The following is a 22,643-nucleotide window of genomic DNA, read 5'->3' on the forward strand; positions in this document are numbered from 1 at the left end:
CCTCTATTGTTGCCTAACCATGGTGCAGGCACTGGTCGTGGGGCTCGTTTGGAGATTCTGAAAGTGCCATCTTCCTCTTCGTCGCCATCGCCTTCATCCTCGGCACCTTCTGTTGTGCATGAGGAGCACATGGCGCCCCTGCATGGCCTCGGTTTCCGTGCTCATGCACGGCCGATCGACGTCCTGGCCCGGTCGCCTCTGGCTTCTGGGCTGCCTTCGCCATCGTCGCGCCCTACAACCCCGCCGACTGGGCCGGCCTCCTCGGTCCCCGTCTCGCCCAGGGCGTCGGGGCAGTCATCACCAGGCCTGGCCTCGCCCGCCCCTGCCTCACCCAGGGTGTCTGGGCCCTTCTCACCAGGGCCGGCCTCGCCTGCTCTCGCCTCGCCAAGGCCGTCTGGACCGGTGTCACCGGAGCTGGCCTCGCCCACTCTCGGTTCGCCCATGGCCTCTGAGCCCCTGTCGTCGGGCCAGTCTTCGCCATGCAGCCCGGAGTCGTCTGTCCCGAGCTCGCCTGAGGTGATTCCTGCATCTCCAGCGACCGTTACGTCTCCGTCACCTTCGCCTCCGCCAGCTCCTGCTGCTGCTCTACGTCCACATACGCGCAGTCAGAGTGGCATTTTTCAGCCTAAGCAACGTCACGATGGCACAGTTGCTTGGTTAGCGGCGTGCATGTCTGCTGCTCTCGCAGATCCATCCTCTGAGCCACGCACGTATCAAGCTGCTATGCGCATTCCTCATTGGAGAGAGGCCATGGAGCAGGAGTATCAAGCGCTTCTTCGCAATCAGACATGGACTCTTGTTCCTCCACAATCACGGGTAAATGTCATTGATTCCAAATGGGTTTTCAAAGTGAAGAGGCATTCTGATGGGTCCATTGAGCGCTATAAGGCTCGTCTGGTTGCTTGTGGTTTTCGACAGCGTTTTGGACTTGACTATGAAGACACCTTCAGTCCAGTGGTCAAGCCTACTACCATCAGACTTCTTCTCTCTCTGGCTGTTACTCGAGGTTGGTTTCTTCGTCAGCTTGATGTTCAAAATGCTTTTCTTCATGGTGTCTTGGCGGAGGAGGTTTACATGCGCCAGCCTCCGGGTTTCTCTGATCCGGATCGCCCTGATCATCTCTGTCGTCTGTCCAAGGCAATTTATGGTCTGAAGCAGGCTCCTCGTGCTTGGCATGCTCGTCTTGCAATGGCTCTTCATGCTCATGGTTTTGCATCATCAACTGCTGACTCCTCATTGTTTCTTCTTCAAAGGCCTGAGGTTACTATGTACTTGTTGGTCTATGTAGATGATATCATTTTGGTCAGCTCCTCTCAGTTGGCTACTACTGCGCTTGTTCGCTCACTTGGTGCTGATTTTGCGGTCAAGGACCTTGGGAAGTTTCATTACTTTCTTGGTGTGGAGGTTACTTCTCGTGCTGCTGGCCTTGTTATGACGCAGAAGAAGTATTCTCTGGATTTGTTGCAGCGAGCTGGGATGCTTAAGTGCAAACCGACGACTACACCCATGTCTACCACTGATAAGCTCAATGCTGTTGATGGTGTGCTTCTTTCTTCTTCTGATGCGACAGAGTACAGGAGTATTGTTGGTGGGCTCCAGTACTTGACGATCACGCGACCAGACATTTCCTATGCTGTTAACCGAGTCTGCCAGTATCTGCAGTCACCCCGTGACACTCATTGGTCTGCTGTTAAGCGGATTTTGCGCTATATTCGTTTCACGGTGGCTCATGGTTTGCATATTCGGCCGTCTGACTCTGGTTGTCTTTCAGCATATTCTGATGCAGACTGGGCTGGCAATCCGGATGACAGGCGATCCACGGGGGGTTATGCTATCTTCTTTGGCTCTAACCTGATTGCCTGGAGTGCTCGGAAACAGGCTACTGTCTCGCGCAGCAGTACTGAGACTGAGTATAAGGCTGTGGCCAATGCCACATCAGAGATCATCTGGGTACAGTCATTGCTTCAGGAGTTAAGTATACCCCAATCACAGCCTCCTGTTCTTTGGTGTGATAACATCGGTGCTACATACCTTTCTGCAAATCTGGTATTCCATGCCCGAACGAAACACATTGAAGTTGACTATCACTTTGTGCGTGAACGTGTCTCTCAGAAGCAACTACAGATCAAGTTTATTTCTTCCAAGGATCAACTTGCTGACATCTTCACCAAGCCATTGCCTTTGCCACAGTTTGAGACTTGCAGGCGCAATCTTACCCTTCTAGATTCATTAGAAAGTGGATAAGATTGAGGGAGGGTGTTAGACTGTATTTACATGTGTATATTGTAACGTTGTATACCACCTCATTATATATATATGTGATAGGCCACCCCTAGAGGGTTGTGCCGGTTTCCCCCAAAGCCTATTGTCTTACACTTTGAGACTTGAGAGCAACATAAAGTGATCACTTGTGAGCACGTTAGTGACACAGAGAGGACAATGAAGTCAAAACTGAAGAAAAAGAAGGCAGAGAGGAAGAAAGTGACACCTCTCCCCTCTGTGACTAAATCAGCCAAAATGCCACCTGGGTTACTAGCCTCGCCCTGCTGAATTCAGCTGCTTCTGCTACCTTCCAAACCACTGCCACGTTCGAAACCGAACCGAAGAAATGGCCGGGATGCGCGCCGTGAGGTTGCTTTTGTCGTCCCTCCTCTTCGCCCTCGTGATCGCCGCGGCGAGGGACAGTGTTAGCAACCATGGTGATGATGATGGAGCCGCCTTACTCGCTTTCAAGGCGGGTATCACGAGCGGCAGAAGCTCCGGCCCACTCAGCTCATGGAACAGCAGCACCAGCTTCTGCAGCTGGGAGGGCGTGACCTGTGGCGGCAGCAGCGGCAGGGTGGTGGCTCTGGACCTGTCCTCCCGTGGGCTCGCCGGGACGCTCCTGGCGGCCATTGGGAACCTCACGTCGTTGCAGACGCTCAACCTGAGCTTCAACTGGTTCCATGGGAGCATCCCGGCGAGCCTCGGCCACCTCCGCCGACTCCACACGCTTGACCTGAGCGATAACTCACTCTCCGGCATGCTGCCTGACAACATGAGCCTCTGCACCGGCATGACGGCCCTGGTCCTCGGCAGCAACAAGCTCGGTGGCCTCATCCCGTCCAGCCTGGGCGATACACTGACCAACCTGAAGAAGCTCTCGCTGACGAACAACAGCTTCACGGGCGCCGTCCCGGCGTCGCTGGCCAACCTGTCGTCCCTGCAACACCTCGATCTCTCCATCAACCGGCTCGACGGCTCGATCCCACCAGGACTTGGAGGCCTCGGTAGCATCTCTCTCCTTGATCTCTCTGCAAACGGATTCTCCGGTACGCTCCCAAGCTCTCTCTACAACCTGTCATTGCTGACGAGCCTTCAGGTTGAGGGGAACGCGCTGCAAGGAAGCATCCCTGCCGACATCGGCGACAGGCTCCCGGCCATGGAAAAGCTTGTCCTGTCCCGGAACAGATTCAGCGGCGCCATCCCTCATTCAGTCACCAACCTCTCCTCTCTCGCGACGCTTCGCCTCGGGTGGAACCAGTTTAGCGGCTACGTGCCTCGCACGCTGGGGAGGTCGCAGGATCTGCGGTACCTGGAGCTGGCTGGCAACAGGCTTGAAGCAGACAACAGCAGGGGATGGGAGTTCATGGATTCACTTGCAAACTGCACCCAGCTACAGTATCTGGCCCTCGACAACAACTCCTTCAGAGGGCAGCTGCCAGGTTCAGTCGTAAACCTCTCAACAAGCCTCCAGAAGCTTTTCATAGGCTACAACAACATCTCAGGGGAAATCCCTTCAGACATCTCCAATTTGGCAGGCCTGAAGGTGCTGCAGGTAGCAAATACCTCCGTGTCAGGAGTTATTCCAAAGAGCATCGGGAAGCTAGCAAACCTTGTCATGTTCTTCATGTTCAACAATGCCTTGTCAGGCCTCGTGCCAACATCTGTCGGGAATCTCACCAAGTTGAACTGGATACTCGCGTACAATAATAACCTGCAAGGACCAATCCCAGCGAGCCTAGGGAGACTCAAGGACCTCAACATTCTGGATATATCCAAAAATCGCCTGAATGGCTCCATTCCCAGAGAGATCTTCAAACTGTCTTCGCTTTCTATACAACTAGACCTGTCAGACAACTCCCTTTCTGGACCCTTGCCATCAGAGGTTGGTAGCTTGACTAACCTTAATTGGTTGGTACTATCAGGAAATCAGTTAAGCGGTAAGATACCTGAAAGTATCTCGAGCTGCACGGTCCTGCAATACCTGTTATTGCATAATAACTCATTTGAAGGAAGCATACCAACAAATCTGAAGAATATAAAGGGGCTCACCACGATAAGCTTGTCAATGAACAAGTTGTCCGGTACGATTCCCGATACCTTCGCTGGAATTGCCACTTTGAAAGAGTTGTATCTGGCACAGAACAACTTGTCTGGGCCAATCCCAGCTGTTCTACAAAATCTGACGTTGCTGTCGGTGCTAGATTTGTCGTTCAATAATCTGGAAGGTGAAGTGCCAAGTGGGGGCGTCTTTAGAAACCTAACCTATGAATCGGTCGAGGGAAACAGTAAGTTGTGTGGTGGAGTACATCAGCTTCACCTGGCTTCATGTTCCTCCTTATACCCTGTGAGAAATCACAAAAAGTCTCTTGTAGTACCTCTCACAGTAACAGGGTCACTCGTGCTACTAGTTTCAGTTATTGTTATTGTTTGGTTACTCCACAGGAAGCTCAAAGAAAGTAAGGAGTTTCATATGCTACCTTTAACTATTGACAAACATCAGAGAGTGTCTTATCAAGCAATTTTAAACGGAACTAACGAGTTCTCAGATGCCAACTTACTTGGTAAAGGAAGATTTGGTGCTGTTTACAGATGCACCTTGGATGATGAGGGTACAGGTACAAATGTGGCCGTAAAGGTGTTTGATCCCCAACAATCAGGATCTTCCAAGAGTTTTGAGGTTGAATGTGAGGCATTGAGAAGAGTGCGTCACCGATGTATCCTAAAAATCATCACCTGTTGCGCAAGCATCAGCCCCCAAGGTCAAGAGTTCAAGGCTCTGGTTTTTGAGCTCATGCCTAACAACAGCCTAGACAGTTGGCTTCATCCTAACTCCCAAGAGCCGGCTCCATGCAGTACGCTCAGCCTGGCTCAGCGGCTGGACATTGCCGTTGATATCCTGGATGCACTGGACTATCTTCACAATGACTGTCAACCACCAATCATCCACTGTGATATCAAGCCAAGCAACATACTTCTCGCACAGGACATGAGTGCACGTGTGGGAGATTTTGGCATAGCAAGAGTTCTTCCTGAGAATGCAAGCCAAACCATGCTGAATTCAACTAGATCCGCAGGAGTACGAGGTTCCATTGGCTACATTGCTCCAGGTTAGCAACATTGTTGCATTGTTTTCTTCGCTCCTAGCCTGTTTCATGTTCCTAAATATGGTTAATGATCAATCATGGCTGCAAATATGCAGAGTACGGGGAAGGATCTGCTACCTCACCTCTTGGCGATGTTTATAGCATTGGTATATTGTTGCTTGAGATGTTCACTGGAAGAAGTCCCACAGACGACATGTTCAAAGGTTCACTGAATCTGCATAAATTTGCTGAGGCCGCTCTTCCAGATAAAGTCATGGAAATAGCAGACCCAGCAATCTGGATACACACAGAGGCAAATGATACAGGTGTAGCCGACACCGGCACTGCACGAACAAGAACTGAGGAATGCTTGGTTTCTGTCATGAGTGTTGGCATATCCTGCTCAATGCAACAGCCCAGGGAGCGAATGCTGATAAGGGATGCAGCTTCAGAGATGCGCGCAGTCAGAGATGCATACCTTATATTTGCCAATTCACCAATACATCAGAGAAAATAAAGCACCCATGCAACTAATGAACATTTAGTTACTTGAGCAATTGATGCAGTTTGTAGCGGCGAAGATAATATTTCTTTGTTAACACCATGACGTTTGTGAATACATTATACATGGTATCGGCTTAAGCCTGAAACCCTTGCAGTGGGTGTCCCAAATTATATACTCCCTCCGTCCCAAAATAAGTGTATTTTGACATTGTACTAAATCAACGACACTTAATAAAGGGCAACCTGGTGCATGTAGCTCCCGCTTGCGCAGGGTCCAGGGAAGGGTCCGACCACTTTGGGTCTATAGTACGCAGCCTTTTCCTACATTTCTGTAAGAGGCTGTTTCCAGGACTTGAACCCATGACCTCATGGTCACAAGGCAGCAGCTTTACCACTGCGCCAAGGCTCCCCTTCATGATCTTCCAGTGTTAATAAGTTTCCAAAATCAAAATCTAACAAGACAAAGTTGGAAAATTCTCAAATTGACATCAATTTTTTAATAGATGATGTTCCGAAGGAAGTTTGAAGGTGCCAGATCATCAGCTTAAAATACAGGACCACTGAGGAATCATCAAAATATGCAGATCATGCCTAGTAAACGGTTTATTCCATAGAGAAAATCAGAAAAAAGATTTGAGGTGCATAACAAAGGTAGTTAATTTCTTTATTGAAGGATATAAGTAGTATATTGAGTTCTTGGTGTCTGTGCAGGCATGTAAGTCCAATAAATCCAGATTTTATTTTTAAACGGAGGCAAAAGATTTGCATCATTAATTGAGAAGAGAGAATAGAGTTAAAAATCCCAGAATTTATCCATCCATCAATAAATCCAGAATTTATCACCAAGCGTGACAGTACATTGCCAGTAATAAGAATGGTAATTAATACTGTAGTTAAAAAATGAAATTTAGAAATACTGAAAACCCTTGTTCTAAATCCCTATGCTTCAGAAAGCTCTGAAACAAACGAGCAGAATGATCGGCTTATTAGTCCGCGTGATGATATGAGGTGCTCACCAAGCTAGTCTGAAAACAACATAGTGAGCCTTGCCTTGAGCATGTGGGTTGCTGCAGATAGAATATCTTCACCACTGGCAACCACTGCAATCCACCGAGATCTAAGACAACCAACATTCTTCTTGCTGAAGACACGAGCAAACGGACTGGGGACTTTGCATATCAATAATCTTTCCAGAAAATACAAATAAGAGTATCTAGAAATCAAATAGATCAAGTAGATTTTGAGGTTCCAAAGGCTATTTTACACAGGTGATTGAAATTGCTCTATTTTTGTCTTCTCACACAAATTTGTTCCCAGAGCTGTGTTTCTTTGCAATAGTATCAATAAAACCCCAATATTCCACAATAACACAATAGCAATTGTCATACCATATACACAACTTCCTACAAATTCTACAGCACTCAGAAATATTATGTTGACAGTTCTTTCTTTACGAACCCAGCATAGCTGCAACCATAAATTATTCTTCAGGCAAATCAGTAGACTAGAATTCAGATGGACAGAAAACATTGTAGACAAAAACAGTCAACGATACATAATAGAAACAGAGATTACCAAATAGTTCATGTTGATTTTTTTTTTCTTACTGAAAAGGTAAAGCACCTGCCTGTTCTGCAATAAACGAACAGAAAAAAAGGATTGGTCCCGGAAGTCATGCATCGTTAATTACTTAATTACTCAAGTCGCAATCAGATAAGACGTGCCATTTCCTTCAGCAAATTTAAGCCAGAGAAGGATGGTGCAAAAGTGATTACAACATACTAGGTCCATCCTCTGTGTACCAGTCCCTTACAGAGCCTGTTGCTGAGAAGGAAAACAGAGCTTGCGCTGAAACCGAATTTGGCGCTCAAGTTTCTTCTCCCCATGCGGTGCAAGACCGAGCCAATGGACTCCACCTACTGCCGTCGCTCTCTTGCAGATGAAGACTGATTGACAATTCTTGGAAATATCTGCACCTGGGATATTTAAATATGCAAAGAGAGGACTAAATCACGGTTTGAAAAAGTCATCCAACTAAAGGAAGCAAGACCGATAAATCACTGAAGAAGTAAGACAAACGTGTCTGCTCCCAATTTGATAAAGTGAACAGAGAAGATGAAGACATATGGAAGCACTACAAGACCAAGTTGTATATTATGCAATTAGGCGGCACTAAGGCAACAGAGCAACACACGCTGCATGCTCGGCACGAAGCTGTGGCCTGCGGTCATCATGTCGGCGCTGCCCAGCTTTCCTCTCCTCCGGCTCGCCAGCTTGATTGCCATGCTGGCGCAACAAGCTCGCTTGCTCCCGGTGGCTGTGGCGCGGACCAATCTGACCGCGGGGGGCACCTTGATGCCACCCGACTACATCACCAGTCCGTCCGGCGACTTTGCCTTTGGCTTCCGCGCCCACGACTCCGATCCGACCAAGTTCCTCCTCGCCACATGGTTCCGCTTCGGTGAAGGCAACTCTTCCCCACAGTCGGTGGTGTGGTTTGCGAAAGCGTCCTCCATGGGCGCCACACCCAACGCCACGGCGCGGTCCGTCCTCAGCATCCCGGCCGACGGCCAGCTCACGCTCACCGACGGTAGCATAGAGCTGTGGAAGGCCCCGACCCCCAGCATGAAGCGTGGATTCGTCCTCGTGCTAAGAGACTCCGGCAACGTCCAGTTCCTCGGAGATGGTGGCGTGCTCTGGGAGAGCTTTGGGTTCCCGACAGACACGCTCCTGCCGGGGCAATCTTGGAAGGGGTTTCTCTTCTCCAAGCGCGCGGACACAGAGTTCACCACCGGTCGGTTCAGCCTGGCTGCCCAAAACGACGGTAACGTCGTCCTCTGCGTCGACCTCTTCACCGGTGACATATTGGAAAATGCATACTGGGATACGCGCACCAACGGCACCAATGGCAACACAACTATCACCTTCGACGAGCGTGGCAACCTCAGCTACACACTCTACGATGGCACCGTCTACAGCTTGATTTCTCCCGTCGCCGCCGGCAGGAACTACTTCCAGTTCGTCAGGATGGACCCCGACGGCATCGTCCGTGCCTACGTCCACCCTAAGAATGGTGATGGCCGCGAGAACACAACATCTTGGACCGTGTCAGGCACGCTCCCCAGTGAAGGGGGCTGCAAGATGAAGACGACCCGGATGCAAGGCATGTGCGGCCCCGGGTCTTATTGCGTGGAGACCAAAGAACGGCTCAAGTGCCTATGCCCGAGCGGGTACACTTATATCGACGCGCAGCACAGCGACAGCGGCTGCACGCCAGAGTTGGAGCCGCAGAGCTCTGGCAAGCAGAACAGCCCCGACAAGTTCTCGCTCGTAGAGCTGCCAAACAAACACAACTTGGGAGGTGTCAATATACTACAAGAAGTTCCCGTCAGTCTCGGAGGAGCAATGCCGGGACTACTGCCTCAGCGACTGCTTCTGCGTGGCCGCGCTGATGATCGGTGGGTCTGACTGTGCGGAGTTGGGGGTAGGGCTGCAAACGAGTCGAGTTTGAGCGAGTTGGAGTTGGCTCAGCTCAACTCATATGAAAATTCGAGCGAGCTCAAACTGAGTGAAGCTCATGATCGAGCTGTAGAACATGACTCATGCTCAGCTTGTAACGATCTCGAGTCGATCTCGAGCTAGTTTCGAGCTAAATGAGATGGTAAAAATTATAAATCTATGGATGAAAAACAAAAAATATTAAGATGAACATGCCAGGAACCTTTGCCAAAAATATAGGATACTGAACACATAGTCGACCACATGCCATAATTAGGCCTAAATCTTCTCTGCACTTAATTAAGTTTCCATGTTCGTTGATAAATAAAATGAAGACAAATTATGCACAACATATATGGTAATAAATTATCTTATTTCCATTTAATATATAGCATGATTATTTAACATAATGATATTCTGTCGAGCTATCGAGCTAAAATCGAGCGAGCCAGCATTGGCTCAAGATCATCTCGTTTCTTGGTCGAGCTACATAAAGTGTTCAAACTCAGGTTGTTTCTTTTCGAGTCGATCTCGAGTCGAGTCAAAAACCGAGTCGATCTCGAGCGGCTCACGAGTCTCGAGCTTTTCTTGCAGCCCTAGTTGGGGGCACTCGCGTACGGACGGCAGGGAAACAACCTGACGACAAAGGCGCTGATCAAGGTGCGGACAAGGAATTCTCAGTTGATCACGTCGGCGAGAATGAGAAATGTATTGGCCTACAGGGTTGTGGCCATTTGCTTGGGCATTCTTTTCTTGATCACAGTCGGTGGCCTTCTGGCACATCATTACCTCATCAGGAACAGAGATAGCCAGAGGTTGTTGAGCTCGAGCATAAGAGCATTCAGCTGGAAGGAGCTTTACCAGGCCACCAATGGCTTCGAGAAACTGCTGGGCAAAGGGAGCTTCGGGGAGGTCTACAAAGGAACGATAAGATCACTGCAGCCGCATCTCATCGCAGTGAGAGTTATTTACCCCAAATCACCACATTATGGGTCTAATCTGTAATGCGGAGCACTGGCGGCGGAATTTGGTCGCGAAAACAGCGAAACTGACAAGTTGGACCCGCATGTCGGGCTGACATGGCGTGCGTATGTGGACAATATGCTGACTTGGACAATAGGTCCCACCTGTCAATGACTCAAGTATTTGTTTTTTTCTACTTCTTCCTCTTTTTTATAGGCATTTCAACAAACATTTTGTGGGCACCCCGCAGGCCAGAGCGCCGCTGCCATGGAGAAGCGGACTCCTGTTCGTCGGCCTGGGCGCACGGCGGGCTGGGTGCTCCTCGTCGGCCTGGGCGCGCGGCGGGGCTGGGCGCTCCATGAAGAGGCGGACGTGCTAGCTGCTCGCTCTCTCTGGCACGAGAGGAAAATGAATGGCGCCTAAGAGCTGTTTGATGGAATGCCTCAAAGAGAGAGATTTGGGAAGAAGATGACCGTCTAGTCATTGACAGATGGGGTCCGCATCTCATTTGCCACATCAGTTGGTCAAAGCGTTTAGTCGTCGCCACGTCAGCCCGACATGTGGGCCCAACTTGTCAGTTTCGCTGTTTTCCCAAGCTTATCAGACTATCAGTGCTCCGCGTTACAGATTAGCCCCATTGTTGGTGGTTTTTTGTGCCCTGCCTCAAATGTGGTACCGATCTGTTACCCTAACCCATAATGTGGTGGTTTTGGGTAAATAACTCTCGCAGTGAAGAAGCTCATCGACTCAAACAAGTATAGCGAGCAGGAGTTCACAAATGAGGTACAGTCCATCGGGCAGATCCACCACCGGAACTTGGTCCGTATGATCGGCTACTGCAAAGAAGGCAAGCACCGGATGCTGGTTTTTGAGTTCATGCCTGGCGGATCGCTCCGTAGCGTCCTCTTCAACCCAGAGAGGCGGCCTTCGTGGCGCTGGCGTGCTGAGGCCGCCCTTGCCATCGCCCGGGGGCTTGAGTACCTCCACGATGGCTGCAGCGCACCGATCATCCATTGCGACATCAAGCCCGACAACATCCTGCTGGACGACCGTGGAGTCCCGAGGATCACCGACTTTGGGATCTCCAAGCTGCTGGGGAGCCAGCAGGTGCACACAACAGTGACCCACATCAGGGGCACCAGAGGGTACATCGCGCCCGAGTGGCTCCGCAGGCGGATGTGTACAGCTTCGGCGTCGTGCTGCTGGAGATGATCTGCTGCCGGAGGTGTCAGGAGCCAGTGTCTCATTCTGACCTGCCACAGGGTGAGGAGGATGATGAGACAGTCACGCTGTTTGGTTGGGCAGCACAACTGGTGGCCACGCAGAGGACAGAGCTGATGCTGCACGGCGACGCTGACGTTGACACTGCTGAGGACATGGAGAGGGTGGAGCGGTTCACGCGCGTGGCGCTCTGGTGCGTCGAGCCAAACCCGCTGCTGCGGCCAACCACGCACCAGGTGGTGCAGAATCTAGAGACCAATGATCCGGCTCAGCTTCAGGCACTGCCACACCAACCTCCAGACTGTTATATGGAATCCTCGCCTTTAATTCCTCAGCTCAAGATGGCATGTTAGTGATTCATCAGACTGCGTGTAAGCCCCTCCATCTACCAATACGATACCTAATAAGTTGAATTAATTTTTTCACGGTTAATACTACAAGACAAGATGATCTCCAACAATTCCCGAGTGCAAGTGTGAGTAACACTCCTTCATAATTGTTCTCAGATGTCCAATCTATTCTAGTCAAGTCTGAAAAGTGAAAACCCGACCAGACTAGAGAAAAAGGGTAACCAAGAAATTACTATAATATTTATGTAAAAATGAGCGAATATCCAACCTATTGTAGTCTAGTCTGAGACCACGCGACTCAGAATGTACCATGCACGGGCTAAATACTCCGGTCCCCATGACCCCACCTCGTGACCGGAACTAACAAATATGGAATCCCTTTTAAAGGTTGATCTCAAGAGATGACAAGTTACCAAAACTGTAAGCTGTAATAGTAGTGTAGCCTGGAAGAACTCAAGAACAGCTACCCCAGGACTCGAGTGCCCTAAAACAAGAACCAAGCTGGAAAAAATTGCTCCCCAGCAAATAGGTGAAATTTGCTTTTTCCTAAGAAAAATGCAACATCCATAGCTTGCATCACAAATGTCACCGCCATTATGTGACATGCGAAAGATAAAAAAAAAGGTACTGCCATCATGTGACATGTGAAAGATCAAGCATTTGACGGCCATAGAATGGAGTAAAAGCCCAACTATGTGTTCGTAATGAATCTGCTAAATGCCTTCGATGGACCTCAAAATTTCCACCTAATTAAAATGAATTTCAGTGGTTGCCCACAGGATAAAACAAAGACATCTTACTCAATTCAGAAGCTGGTTAGGCAGCTGGTAGTGTGGGTGTTTGTTGGCCCTTCATTTGTTTGCCCTTGTTTCTTTTCTTCCATGTACATTTCTGATGTACATTTTATTTTCTGCTTGTAGACTTGCAATCTTAATTTCAATAAATATAACAGGGGGGTGGGGCTTTGCCCTACTGCACAACTCAAAACAAATGAACTGAATCGCATGGACATAAGGCATAAGATAAATTTATCCCCACGGAAATAGAAAACATTTTGAAAAAATCACAAATTGGCAGACCATTGCAGTTGTATCAACATCACAAGTAGACAACAATTTGTTTTTTGTATTTTGAGTTTGGACACTGAGTTCTAATACATGAATAACAAGTGGTATATTATATTTCACAAAGTTTCTGAAACTTGTTGAGAAGCAATCATGCACACGGAGTGACATATATTAACACTAAAATTGACCAGATATATGCTAATCAGGCAGCTTAACTGGCAGGATTTTCCCCAATTTTTTTGACAGAGCAGACACACTAAAACAGTAGAGTGGCATTTATCTATGATCAACAGATCCGCAAAGAGCATAACAAATTTCTATATACATTTAACATAATCAATCATTCGAACTTGATTCTAAGGATTTGAGTTCAATCGAAGGTCTTGGCGGCTGCGCACCTTGTTGTGGAAGAGGCGGTCCACCGGCGAGATCGAGACCCTCCGACGGCGGAATCGGGTGCGGCCTGCTCCGTTGAGGACTTGCCACGGGTTGGCAGGAAGCCCTATCCAGATACTGGTGGGAATCGAGCCGGCCGAACGGCGCAGCCCGCCGACGACAGATGCGCTCCCTCTGCGCCGGCGCATGTGTGAGGTTTTTTTTAGAAAGTGAGAGTGTGTGAGGTAGATGACGAGTTCTTCCACGACGGGCTGGCACTAGTTGGGCCAGTATGGGCCGGGCAGAGGATCTATCAGGCTTTAGTTGTGGAGAATGTATCCGGTGCACACACACTTGTGATGTCCCAAAGAAAAACTTATGGTGCAACCGATGCACCGAATGCCGTAATACATTTCAAAAAATCAGGACAAAAATGTAGAACATCAACGCGAAATTAATGTATGTTTTCAAAAAAATAAAATGAAAAATTGAAACATTTAATGAGATTAAAAAATGACAAATTTAACATCAGTGTGATATTGGACCAAATCTAAAGCTGAACTTACGTTATGTACTATTCAGTGTTAAATTTGCAATTATTTTGAGATATGTTCGACTTTTGTCTTAAAATTTTGTGACAGCCTACATTTATGTTGTGTGAATTTGCTAGAAGAAATTCAAATTTTCGAACAAGTTACAATATGCACCAGTAGCACCACAAATACTGGTGCACCAGATATTCTCCCTTTAGTTGTGCACGGAGTATCCAAGTACGATGAAAAAATAGCATAAAAATAAGGTACGGCAAAAAAAACATGAGCGCACTTAATTGTGCTTTTTCAAGAGTGCGTTTTTTAACTCAAAAGAAGTGAACTTGATTTTCTTGTTTTTTAAAACTTAAATAGTCTTTTTTCTATTTTCTCCAAAGAAGATTTACATATCTTGCTTGTTCCCCTAAAAATACTTAAATTTCTTGTTTTTTTTGCTTTTTCTCAAAAAAGAAACATAAATTTCTATTATTGATCATCGTAATAATTTTTCTCTTTTCGATGATCTTCTTACATATCTTGCTTTTTTCGCTATTATTGATGATCATAAAAAAAAGCAAGATATGTAACAAATCATCATAATAAAATACTTGAAAAGACAGTAGTGTCTTTTATTCTCTGTTTTCTTGAAAAGGACTCAGATCTATTATAAAAATTGTCAAAAGTACAAAAACATTTAAATATAATAAAAAATACATCAAAGCCCTTGGACCATGGAACGACCATTGCTGACAGAATGAGCCAATGACATGTCGCCGCTTCCGTATTGAAGTCACACTCGCCTAGTTGACGACAGTCGGGACTTTGTGCAGGTTCCCCTATGGATTGTCACCCCAGAACCATATTTTTCATTGTTGAACCTTTGAATCGATCTGAAAAACCTCACACAAAAATCTTGCCCTTGTGTGCGCATGGCGGGGAATCCTAACCTCGCCGCCCCAGAGCCAAAAGGGATCCATGTCGTGGTTACGTCAACTTTGTCACGGCAGACAAACTTAAGGAGGATCGATGCTCGAAAGACTGAATCGGAGAACTAAAAGCCTAGCATATCTACTAGTCGAAGTTGAGACATCAGGATTTCCCTCTCCGCCACAGATTGTCGGATCGGTCGTCAAAGGGAAGGCCAATCCATGGACTCGTCGGTGATGATTGAGAGGAGGAAGCCTTGACCCTAGTAGCCTTGCGAAGGCGAAAGAAAGAATCGTAGCAGCCAATGCCCCCTTTTTCTTTTCTATAATTTGTACTACCTGTGTGCAGTGAGTGCGTGCGCCCCCTGCATAGCTAGGCTACGTACGTTTAGCTTGGCTCATTTGGACTTAGCAAAACACACGCAAACGTTTGTTGTGTGGTTGCTACCAAAAGCTAGAAACTAAAATCTTGTACCAAAGACCAATCATTGGTTGGCTAGGTTAGGATAGTTTTTGCTATAGATACAAATGCACAATACATTATGCCTGCGGCCAGACTTGGTCACACAAACACAACACACAAGGGAGGTGACAAAACCAAAGGTCCCGGCGAGGGCGGCATAGCCCCCGTGCATATCCTATTATCCTCTGGCTACCCTATAAATATCATCCATGTCATGAGATGCATAAGGCAGCAGTGCATGCGCCATTCTTGTGCTTTCACCTAGCTAGTACGTACGGTACGTTTTGCAATCTTGCTCTCACGGCGGCGTTTTTCGATTTTGTGTTCATCTCATTGGCCGTTCGTAGCCGAACACATTTGTGCTGCAGATTGATCTTGGAATTAGGTCTGAAGGAAGCAAAGGAGGAGAAAGGAAAAGCAGAAGATGAGCACCGCCAAGACGTCGTGGCCGGAGGTGGTGGGCTGGCCGGCGGCGCAGGCCGTGACTCAGGTCAACACCGACAGACCTGACGTCGCGATCGAGGTGCTCCCGTCTAGCACCAGCGTGTCCCCGGGGTTCAGTAGCACGCGCGTTCGCATCTTCTTTGATGGGACTGGCAGCGTTGCGGCCACTCCACAGGTCGGTTAGGCCCGTGCCGCCGCCTTGCTGGGGACAATCCTCTTTCCGAAAATAAAGAAGCGGAAGACGCATTTGATTTTATCAATGTACTCTACTACTATTAAGAATGGAGACCTTGGCTACTTCGAGTTCGAGGTTTTTTTTTTTTGGCATGGTTGGCTACTTCGAGGTTGGGTATGTACTCTTTATAGTTTTTTAGAAAGGGATGTACTCTTTACGGTTGTATTGTCTTTATGTGATGTTTTGAGATAATAAAATATCTTTTATTCAAGAAATGAAATGAGGACCATTGTGGACGGAGCTGGCATATTGTAATTGTATAATGGGCTTGGACTTGAGCAAACACAACAAATGTTGGTAATTCAACGAAAAAATATAGCCTGGTACTGTTTATCACATGGTTTGGCAATATAGGTTTAGAATGGGTGATTCCGCGCCAGTGCCCTTTTTTATCCCGTCTTGATGCTTAATTACTTTGGCACCAAAATAATGCGAGGCCAGTGGAGGAAAAATTGAAATGATATTATACCCCAGGCTTGATAGGTTTGGTTACAGCTGTCCACAGCATATGCAATTACTACGACTATGACTCAATTTACGGTTGTTGAGATGTGATGTGATGTGATGTGCGGCATATCCCCGGTGCATATCCTTATAGCTGCATGCCCTATAAATATCATCCAGATCATGAGATGCATAGAGCAGCAGCGCATACAGCATTCTTGCAGTTTCACCTACCTAGTACGGTACGCACTGCTTCGCATCCCCCTCTTGCAGTCTTGTTCTCATGCAACGTATTTCGATTCGGTCTCCATCTAACCCTTGGTCACTGAACACATTTGTGCTGCAGATTGATCTTGGGATAGCAGGTTTGAAGGAAGCAACAAAGAAGAAGAAGAAGTAGAAGATGAGCACCACCAAGACGTCGTGGCCGGAGGTGGTGGGCTGGCCGGCGGCGCAGGCCGTGACTCAGGTCAACACTGACAGGCCTGACGTCGCGATCGAGGTGCTCCCGTCTGGCACCAGCGTGTCCCCGGGGTTCAGTAGCGAGCGTGTCCGCGTCTTCTTCGATGGGACTGGCAGCGTCGCGGCCACTCCACAGGTTGGTTAGGCCGGCGGCGCCATCTTGCCAGGTCGACATTACCCGTCACTGAAATAGCTAGAGGAGCTTGATGCTATTTTGATTATCTAGAAGCGGAAGACACATTTGATTTATCAATGTACCCGTCATGATTGGAGCCCTTAGCTATTTTGAGATTGGGTATGTCTTATGGTTGTATCGTCTTTATGTGATGTTTTGAGTTAATAAAATACCTTTTAAAAAAAAATGAAATGAGGACCTTTGTGGACGGAGCGGACATATTGTAATTGTAATGGGCTTGGGCTTGAGCTAGTAAACACAACAAATGTTGGTAATTCAACACAAAATTATAGCCTGGTACTGTTTATCACATGGTTCACAATATAGGTTCATATGGGTGAATCCAGTGCCCGTTTTTTCGTATTAGCCCAGCTACATGCTTAGTTACTTCAGTACCAAAATAATGTAGGTTTAGTGGAGTAAAAATTGAAATGATATTGTACCCATTCACTTGACAGTTGTTGAGATGTGTTGTGTTGTAGTTACTACGACTCAATTTACAGTTGTTGAGATGTGATGTGATGTGCTTATTTTACAGTATGTCATTGCAGGAAATAGCTACAAAACTAGAGATAAGTTCGCTAAAACTGTAAAATGGACAAAAAATTGTTGCATAAATTGGATTATCATAATCTTTCATAATGTAAACAAAGACTAAAGACGAGGGATTTGCATGCTTCTCCAAGACGTTATTGTGTCGGTCCACCAATCAACGATATTGGTATGTGTTGCAATAAGTGTATATCTCTCTTGATATTCTTTTAGGTTTTTATAAAACCGTTGATTACAACATAACATAGGAACTAAAGTTGAACCTACATATAAGTTCACATATATAGTTTACTTTCAATTTTACTGGTACTGCTACACTTTCTTAACAAATATAAAATGTTACCAAATAAAATGTTCTTTTGCTCAAAAGACATATTGTAAGGGATACATATTGCAATCTAATAGATATTGCTTTGTAAATAACTTAGTTTATGAGTTTGGTTAGTAGAAAAAGATGCTTAAGTCTAAGAGAATAAATTTAACATGGCTGAAACATAACATAAAACGAATGCTTTACACGTATACATGTGTCATACGCAGAGGGACCATCGCTCAACACTGGAAACGCTCAGGATGGCCTCTAGCTTAGCCATTTTTATTCTCTTATGTATAAGTAGATGATTTTTGTTGACGTAAAACATAGGAATATACATTTGGGGGGCATAAAGGTGCGCTTAAACAAGTACGGCACCACACATATAAACACAATGTCTACAAAGATTGGCAGGCTAACGAAGTGTTCTTTTCCCTAGGCCCTACCGATGGCTAGGTTACACCTTCCCTCCAAGCAACATCAGCGAGACTGTGGATTCGCCTGCCCTCCGACTACCGCTCCGGTGGCCGGCGGCGGGGAGAAGAATTCCGGTGCCTTGGCCCTGGCTAGTAGTTTAGGTTAGGGTTTTAGTCCTCGCAGGGGCGGCATTCAGACGGATGGCACCACTTCTTCTTTGAGTTGGTCTTTTGGGCTCCGATCCTCCTTGATTTGTCTGTCTAAAGTCTAAACTGAACCGACAGAGCTCTGGAGTATATTACTGATCGTCTCCTTAGGGTGATGAGGTTAGGGTTTCTCGTCGTGCATGTGCGACGGCGAGATCCGTTGTGAGGCACTTCGGTTCGACTGAAGGGTTCAATGACGACGACTACGACTCCAACGCGCTGGTCCTTAAGGACACATGCACAAAGACTTCCCGACTGTTATCGGCAAGGCCGGGCCGGCTCCAGTAGGGGAGTGCCACCGACAGTGGTGTGTCGGTGGCTCGTTTTGACGACGGCAGTGGTCGTTCAGTGTTCCAGAGACCTCAATGTAATCTTTATTATGTTTGGGGTGCTTTATACTTCTAGTGAACTTTTTTAATAAACCTAGATGCATTTTCACAAAAAATAAAATAAAGGTATGCTTAGATTTCTTATTGTCGATCGTAATCCAGTATGTCTTTCGTTTTTCTAATTTGAACTACATGTGTGCACTGAGTACGTTTGGCTTTGCTCATTTGGGCTTAGCTAAACACAAGCCGGCGTCTCTAGCTCCAAAGCACACCACGCTCGTTGCCGTCCAGAGCGAGTCATTTTGGCTGCCTGACTTGGGCAAGAATATATGTGCAATATCAGCTAGATTGCCACCAAACACTAGAGAACATTTCCTTGTACCAAAGACCAATCCTTGCTCAGCTAAGTTAGGAACTCAGGTTAGCTTCTGCTATAGATCCAAACACACAAGGGGCACCTTGATAACATTTTTCGAAAAATACATGCGGCCTGCGAGCAGACTTGGTCACAGCACACAAGGGGTGACAAAACCAAGGTCCCGGCAACGACGGCATATGCCCGTTCCATATCCTCTGGCTGCCCTATAAATATCATCCGTACCCATGAGATGCATACACCGGATAAAACACAAGTCAAGAAGCAAAGAAGGAGAAAGAGAAGGTAGAAGATGAGCACCGCCAAGACGTCGTGGCCGGAGGTGGTGGGCTGGCCAGCGGCGCAGGCTGTGACTCAGATCAACACCGACAGGCCTCACGTCACGATTGAGGTGCTCCCGTCCGGCACCAGTGTGGCCCCGGGGTTCAGCAGCGAGCGAGTCCGCATCTTCTTCGACGGGACTGGCAGCGTCACGGCCACTCCAACGGTTGGTTAGGCCGGTGCCGCCATCTTGCGAGGTCGACGTTACCGGTTGACAGATCGTGAAAGAGTCCTTTCATGTTATTTTGATTATTTAAAAGTGGAAGACGCGTTTGATTTCATTAATGTACTCATTATGATTGTAGCCCTTACCTACTTAGAGGCCGTGCTGGTGTGTACTCTTCGCGATTGTATGGTCTTGATGTAATTTTTGAGTTCATAATATACCTTTATATCAAAGAAAAGAAAGTAATGAGTGAAGATCTTTATGGACAAAGATGTCATAGTTGTAATTGTAATGGGCTCCAATGAACCCTACAGACGTTGGTAATTCTGCACAAAATTATAGCCTGGTACTATTTATCACATGGTTTGACCATATTGGTTTATATGGGTGAATCCAATACCCAGATTTCCTGCCTTAGCCTGGCTTCAAGCTTAAGTACTTCAGCACTAAAATGATGTGAGTTTACTGGAGGAAAAATTAAAATGATGTTGTTCCCAGTCGCTTGACAGGTTTACTCACAGCTTTCCAGAGCATAACAAAGACTCAATTTACAGTTGCTGTTGGATTATTAATATTATAATGTTGTTTTCCACATTGTAAGGGATAGATATTGCTTTGTATGTAACAGAATTTATGAGTTTAGTTAGTAAAAAAATGTGCTTAAGTTGTATTTAAAGAAAAAAATGTAATGTGTTACTGCTTTTCTACAACTAATTTGCGTAATTGAAACTTCACAGAAAACATACCGCCATGCATAATCAGAAGTATCACCTTCATTATCATTTCATGGTGCATTTGAAATTCACACTGGTCAAACTGTTAACAACAATCCCCGTTGCGTTAACCCCTGACTAGACAAGTTCGTTGTTCGACAAGTTTTTGTGCAATATTGCATAAATAATAATTTCTTTTTATGATGAGCTTTTCATGCAGGTTACACGTGCAAAGAGAAGTTTTGATGTAAAGGCAAAATACAATTGCATGGCACATGCACGTACATACTTGTACATGCACATCATGGTGCAACTACTACGTGTGCATGCACACACACGGCCTGGCCACTTTCTTTTTTTAGTCTAGACATAGCTAGCTTAGATACATATACGCATTTATGTATTTACGTATTTGAATACCGGCAAGCTCACATTACATATCCGAATACCCGTTCGTATGCATACCGTAGGTATTTGAGTATCTTCGACGGGCCGGCAAGTGCGTACATATATGTACGGGAGTACATGAAATACCTAACTAGGTAAATATATGCATGTACGTGTATCTTTGTTTTGCTTTTTGAATTGAACAGGTACATGAAATGTGCAATGTGTTAGCGGGGTGCAATCTACAAACACGTACAGTACAAAGCTGTCTATTTGCACCATTTACTTGGCAAGTAAATATTCAGGTGCATACGTATAATCAGCAAGCCAGAAAAGGAAATATGGAAATAACTGCAACCGACGATCGAGAACCGCCTAGATGGTCACGGGGCACATAAACAAGGTATACATACAGATTTTCTTTTCTTTACTTTGTGCAGGTTTGTGCGTCAAGAAAAACAATAAAAGGAAACCCAAGCGCCGGGCTGCGTGTTAAACATCAGTCCAACCCTAGCCATCCATCCTATAAATAGTTGACCGGGGGGCGGAACGCACGAGCGAACACAACTCACGCACAGCTTGCGAGGGAGACAGAAGGCATGCATCAAGAAGGGCACCTCACGTAGGCAGCGTCCAGGAGATCGGAGGGCGCGCCCGTGCGGCGGCGTGTGCGCCAAGGGGAACAGCGACGGCACCCTCACACGGAAGCAAAGCAGCGGCGAGCAGATGAACGCGCCCACTGAAGGATTTCCGGCAGTGTAATAATCTGTTCTCTTTTTTTTTCTATGTATTATTATTGCAGGATGGCCCGAGGACGTACGCATGCATGGTTCGTGCTGTACGTATGCACCACTATCGTCTTGCGGGGGAGGCAGAACACATCCAGGCAGAGAAGAGGAGGCACAAGAGAAGAAAAAGGTTACTACGTACAGGAGAAGGAGACGCACCCGTGGTGGCGGCGTCCAGAGAACTCAGCCAGCCTGAAGGCGCGGCAGACCGCCCTTGTAATTGAGGAGACCAAGACGGGATGTACAATTAGGAGAACGCGCCGTGACAATAATCCTTCTTTTTCTATGTGTTCTCAGCTATTTTGCAGAGGGTCCGAGCAGGGGCAGGAGGTGATGGCGCGCGCGACACGTGCGCCCTAGGCGGGAGAAGGGCAAAGGCTTCACGCAACAAACATACCCAGCAGAGCGACGGCGTGCAAGTCCAACACACGCCTAAGAGGGAGATGCGCCCGTGGAGGACACGCCCATGGTGAAGGCGCGTGCGTCAAGGAAGAGCGCGGTGGCGCCCTCGTACACATGCCCTCGACGAATACACCGGTGGCGATGAAGATAGAGCGTTAGCACATCCTTTTCTCTCTCTACGGTACAATGTGGCGGCGAAGAACACATCCAACGATGATGGCAGTGGACGACACGACGCTCGTCTTCTACCAAGTGCGAGGGAGGCGGTGGATGGCACGCCCAGCGAAGATGACTCGGGAGCAGCCAGAGCTCGCCAACAACATAGTCCAGCCTCTAGCTCCTTTGGAGGTCTACCATGTCAACGCATAGGACCACGACGAACAGGTCCATGGTGAACAGGTTCATGGCGAATGGGACGCCGGCGTACAGGTTTTACACCATGCTTCCAGGAGGAGATGGCGTGGCGAAGCCGGAGCTCGCAACGACGTAGCCCGAGTCAAGTCCATGGCGAACAGGTCTCTCCGGTGCACAAGTCCTTGGCGTCCCGATCACGGCGAATAGGTCGGTGGTCTTGCTTACCGAAGGAGACGGCATGGAGGAACCGGAGCTCACGACGGTGTAGCCCGAGTCAAGTCCATGGCGAACAGGTCTCTCCGATGCAAAGGTGC

At 47.3% G+C, this 22,643-nt stretch overlaps 1 protein-coding gene across 1 annotated transcript; it reads left to right on the plus strand.

Annotated features, from left to right (window-relative positions):
• Window positions 1–2,523: 2,523 nt before the first annotated feature.
• LOC119267070 (probable LRR receptor-like serine/threonine-protein kinase At3g47570) lies at window positions 2,524–6,146 on the plus strand. Its single transcript, XM_037548375.1, has 2 exons — window positions 2,524–5,372; window positions 5,465–6,146. Exons 1-2 carry the CDS (start codon window positions 2,609–2,611, stop codon window positions 5,863–5,865), a joined length of 3,165 nt encoding a protein of 1,054 aa, XP_037404272.1. The 5' UTR covers window positions 2,524–2,608; the 3' UTR covers window positions 5,866–6,146.
• The last annotated feature ends 16,497 nt before the right edge of the window (window positions 6,147–22,643 follow it).

This window comes from Triticum dicoccoides, chromosome 3A, assembly GCF_002162155.2.
Source record: "Triticum dicoccoides isolate Atlit2015 ecotype Zavitan chromosome 3A, WEW_v2.0, whole genome shotgun sequence".
Lineage (NCBI taxonomy): Eukaryota > Viridiplantae > Streptophyta > Magnoliopsida > Poales > Poaceae > Triticum > Triticum dicoccoides.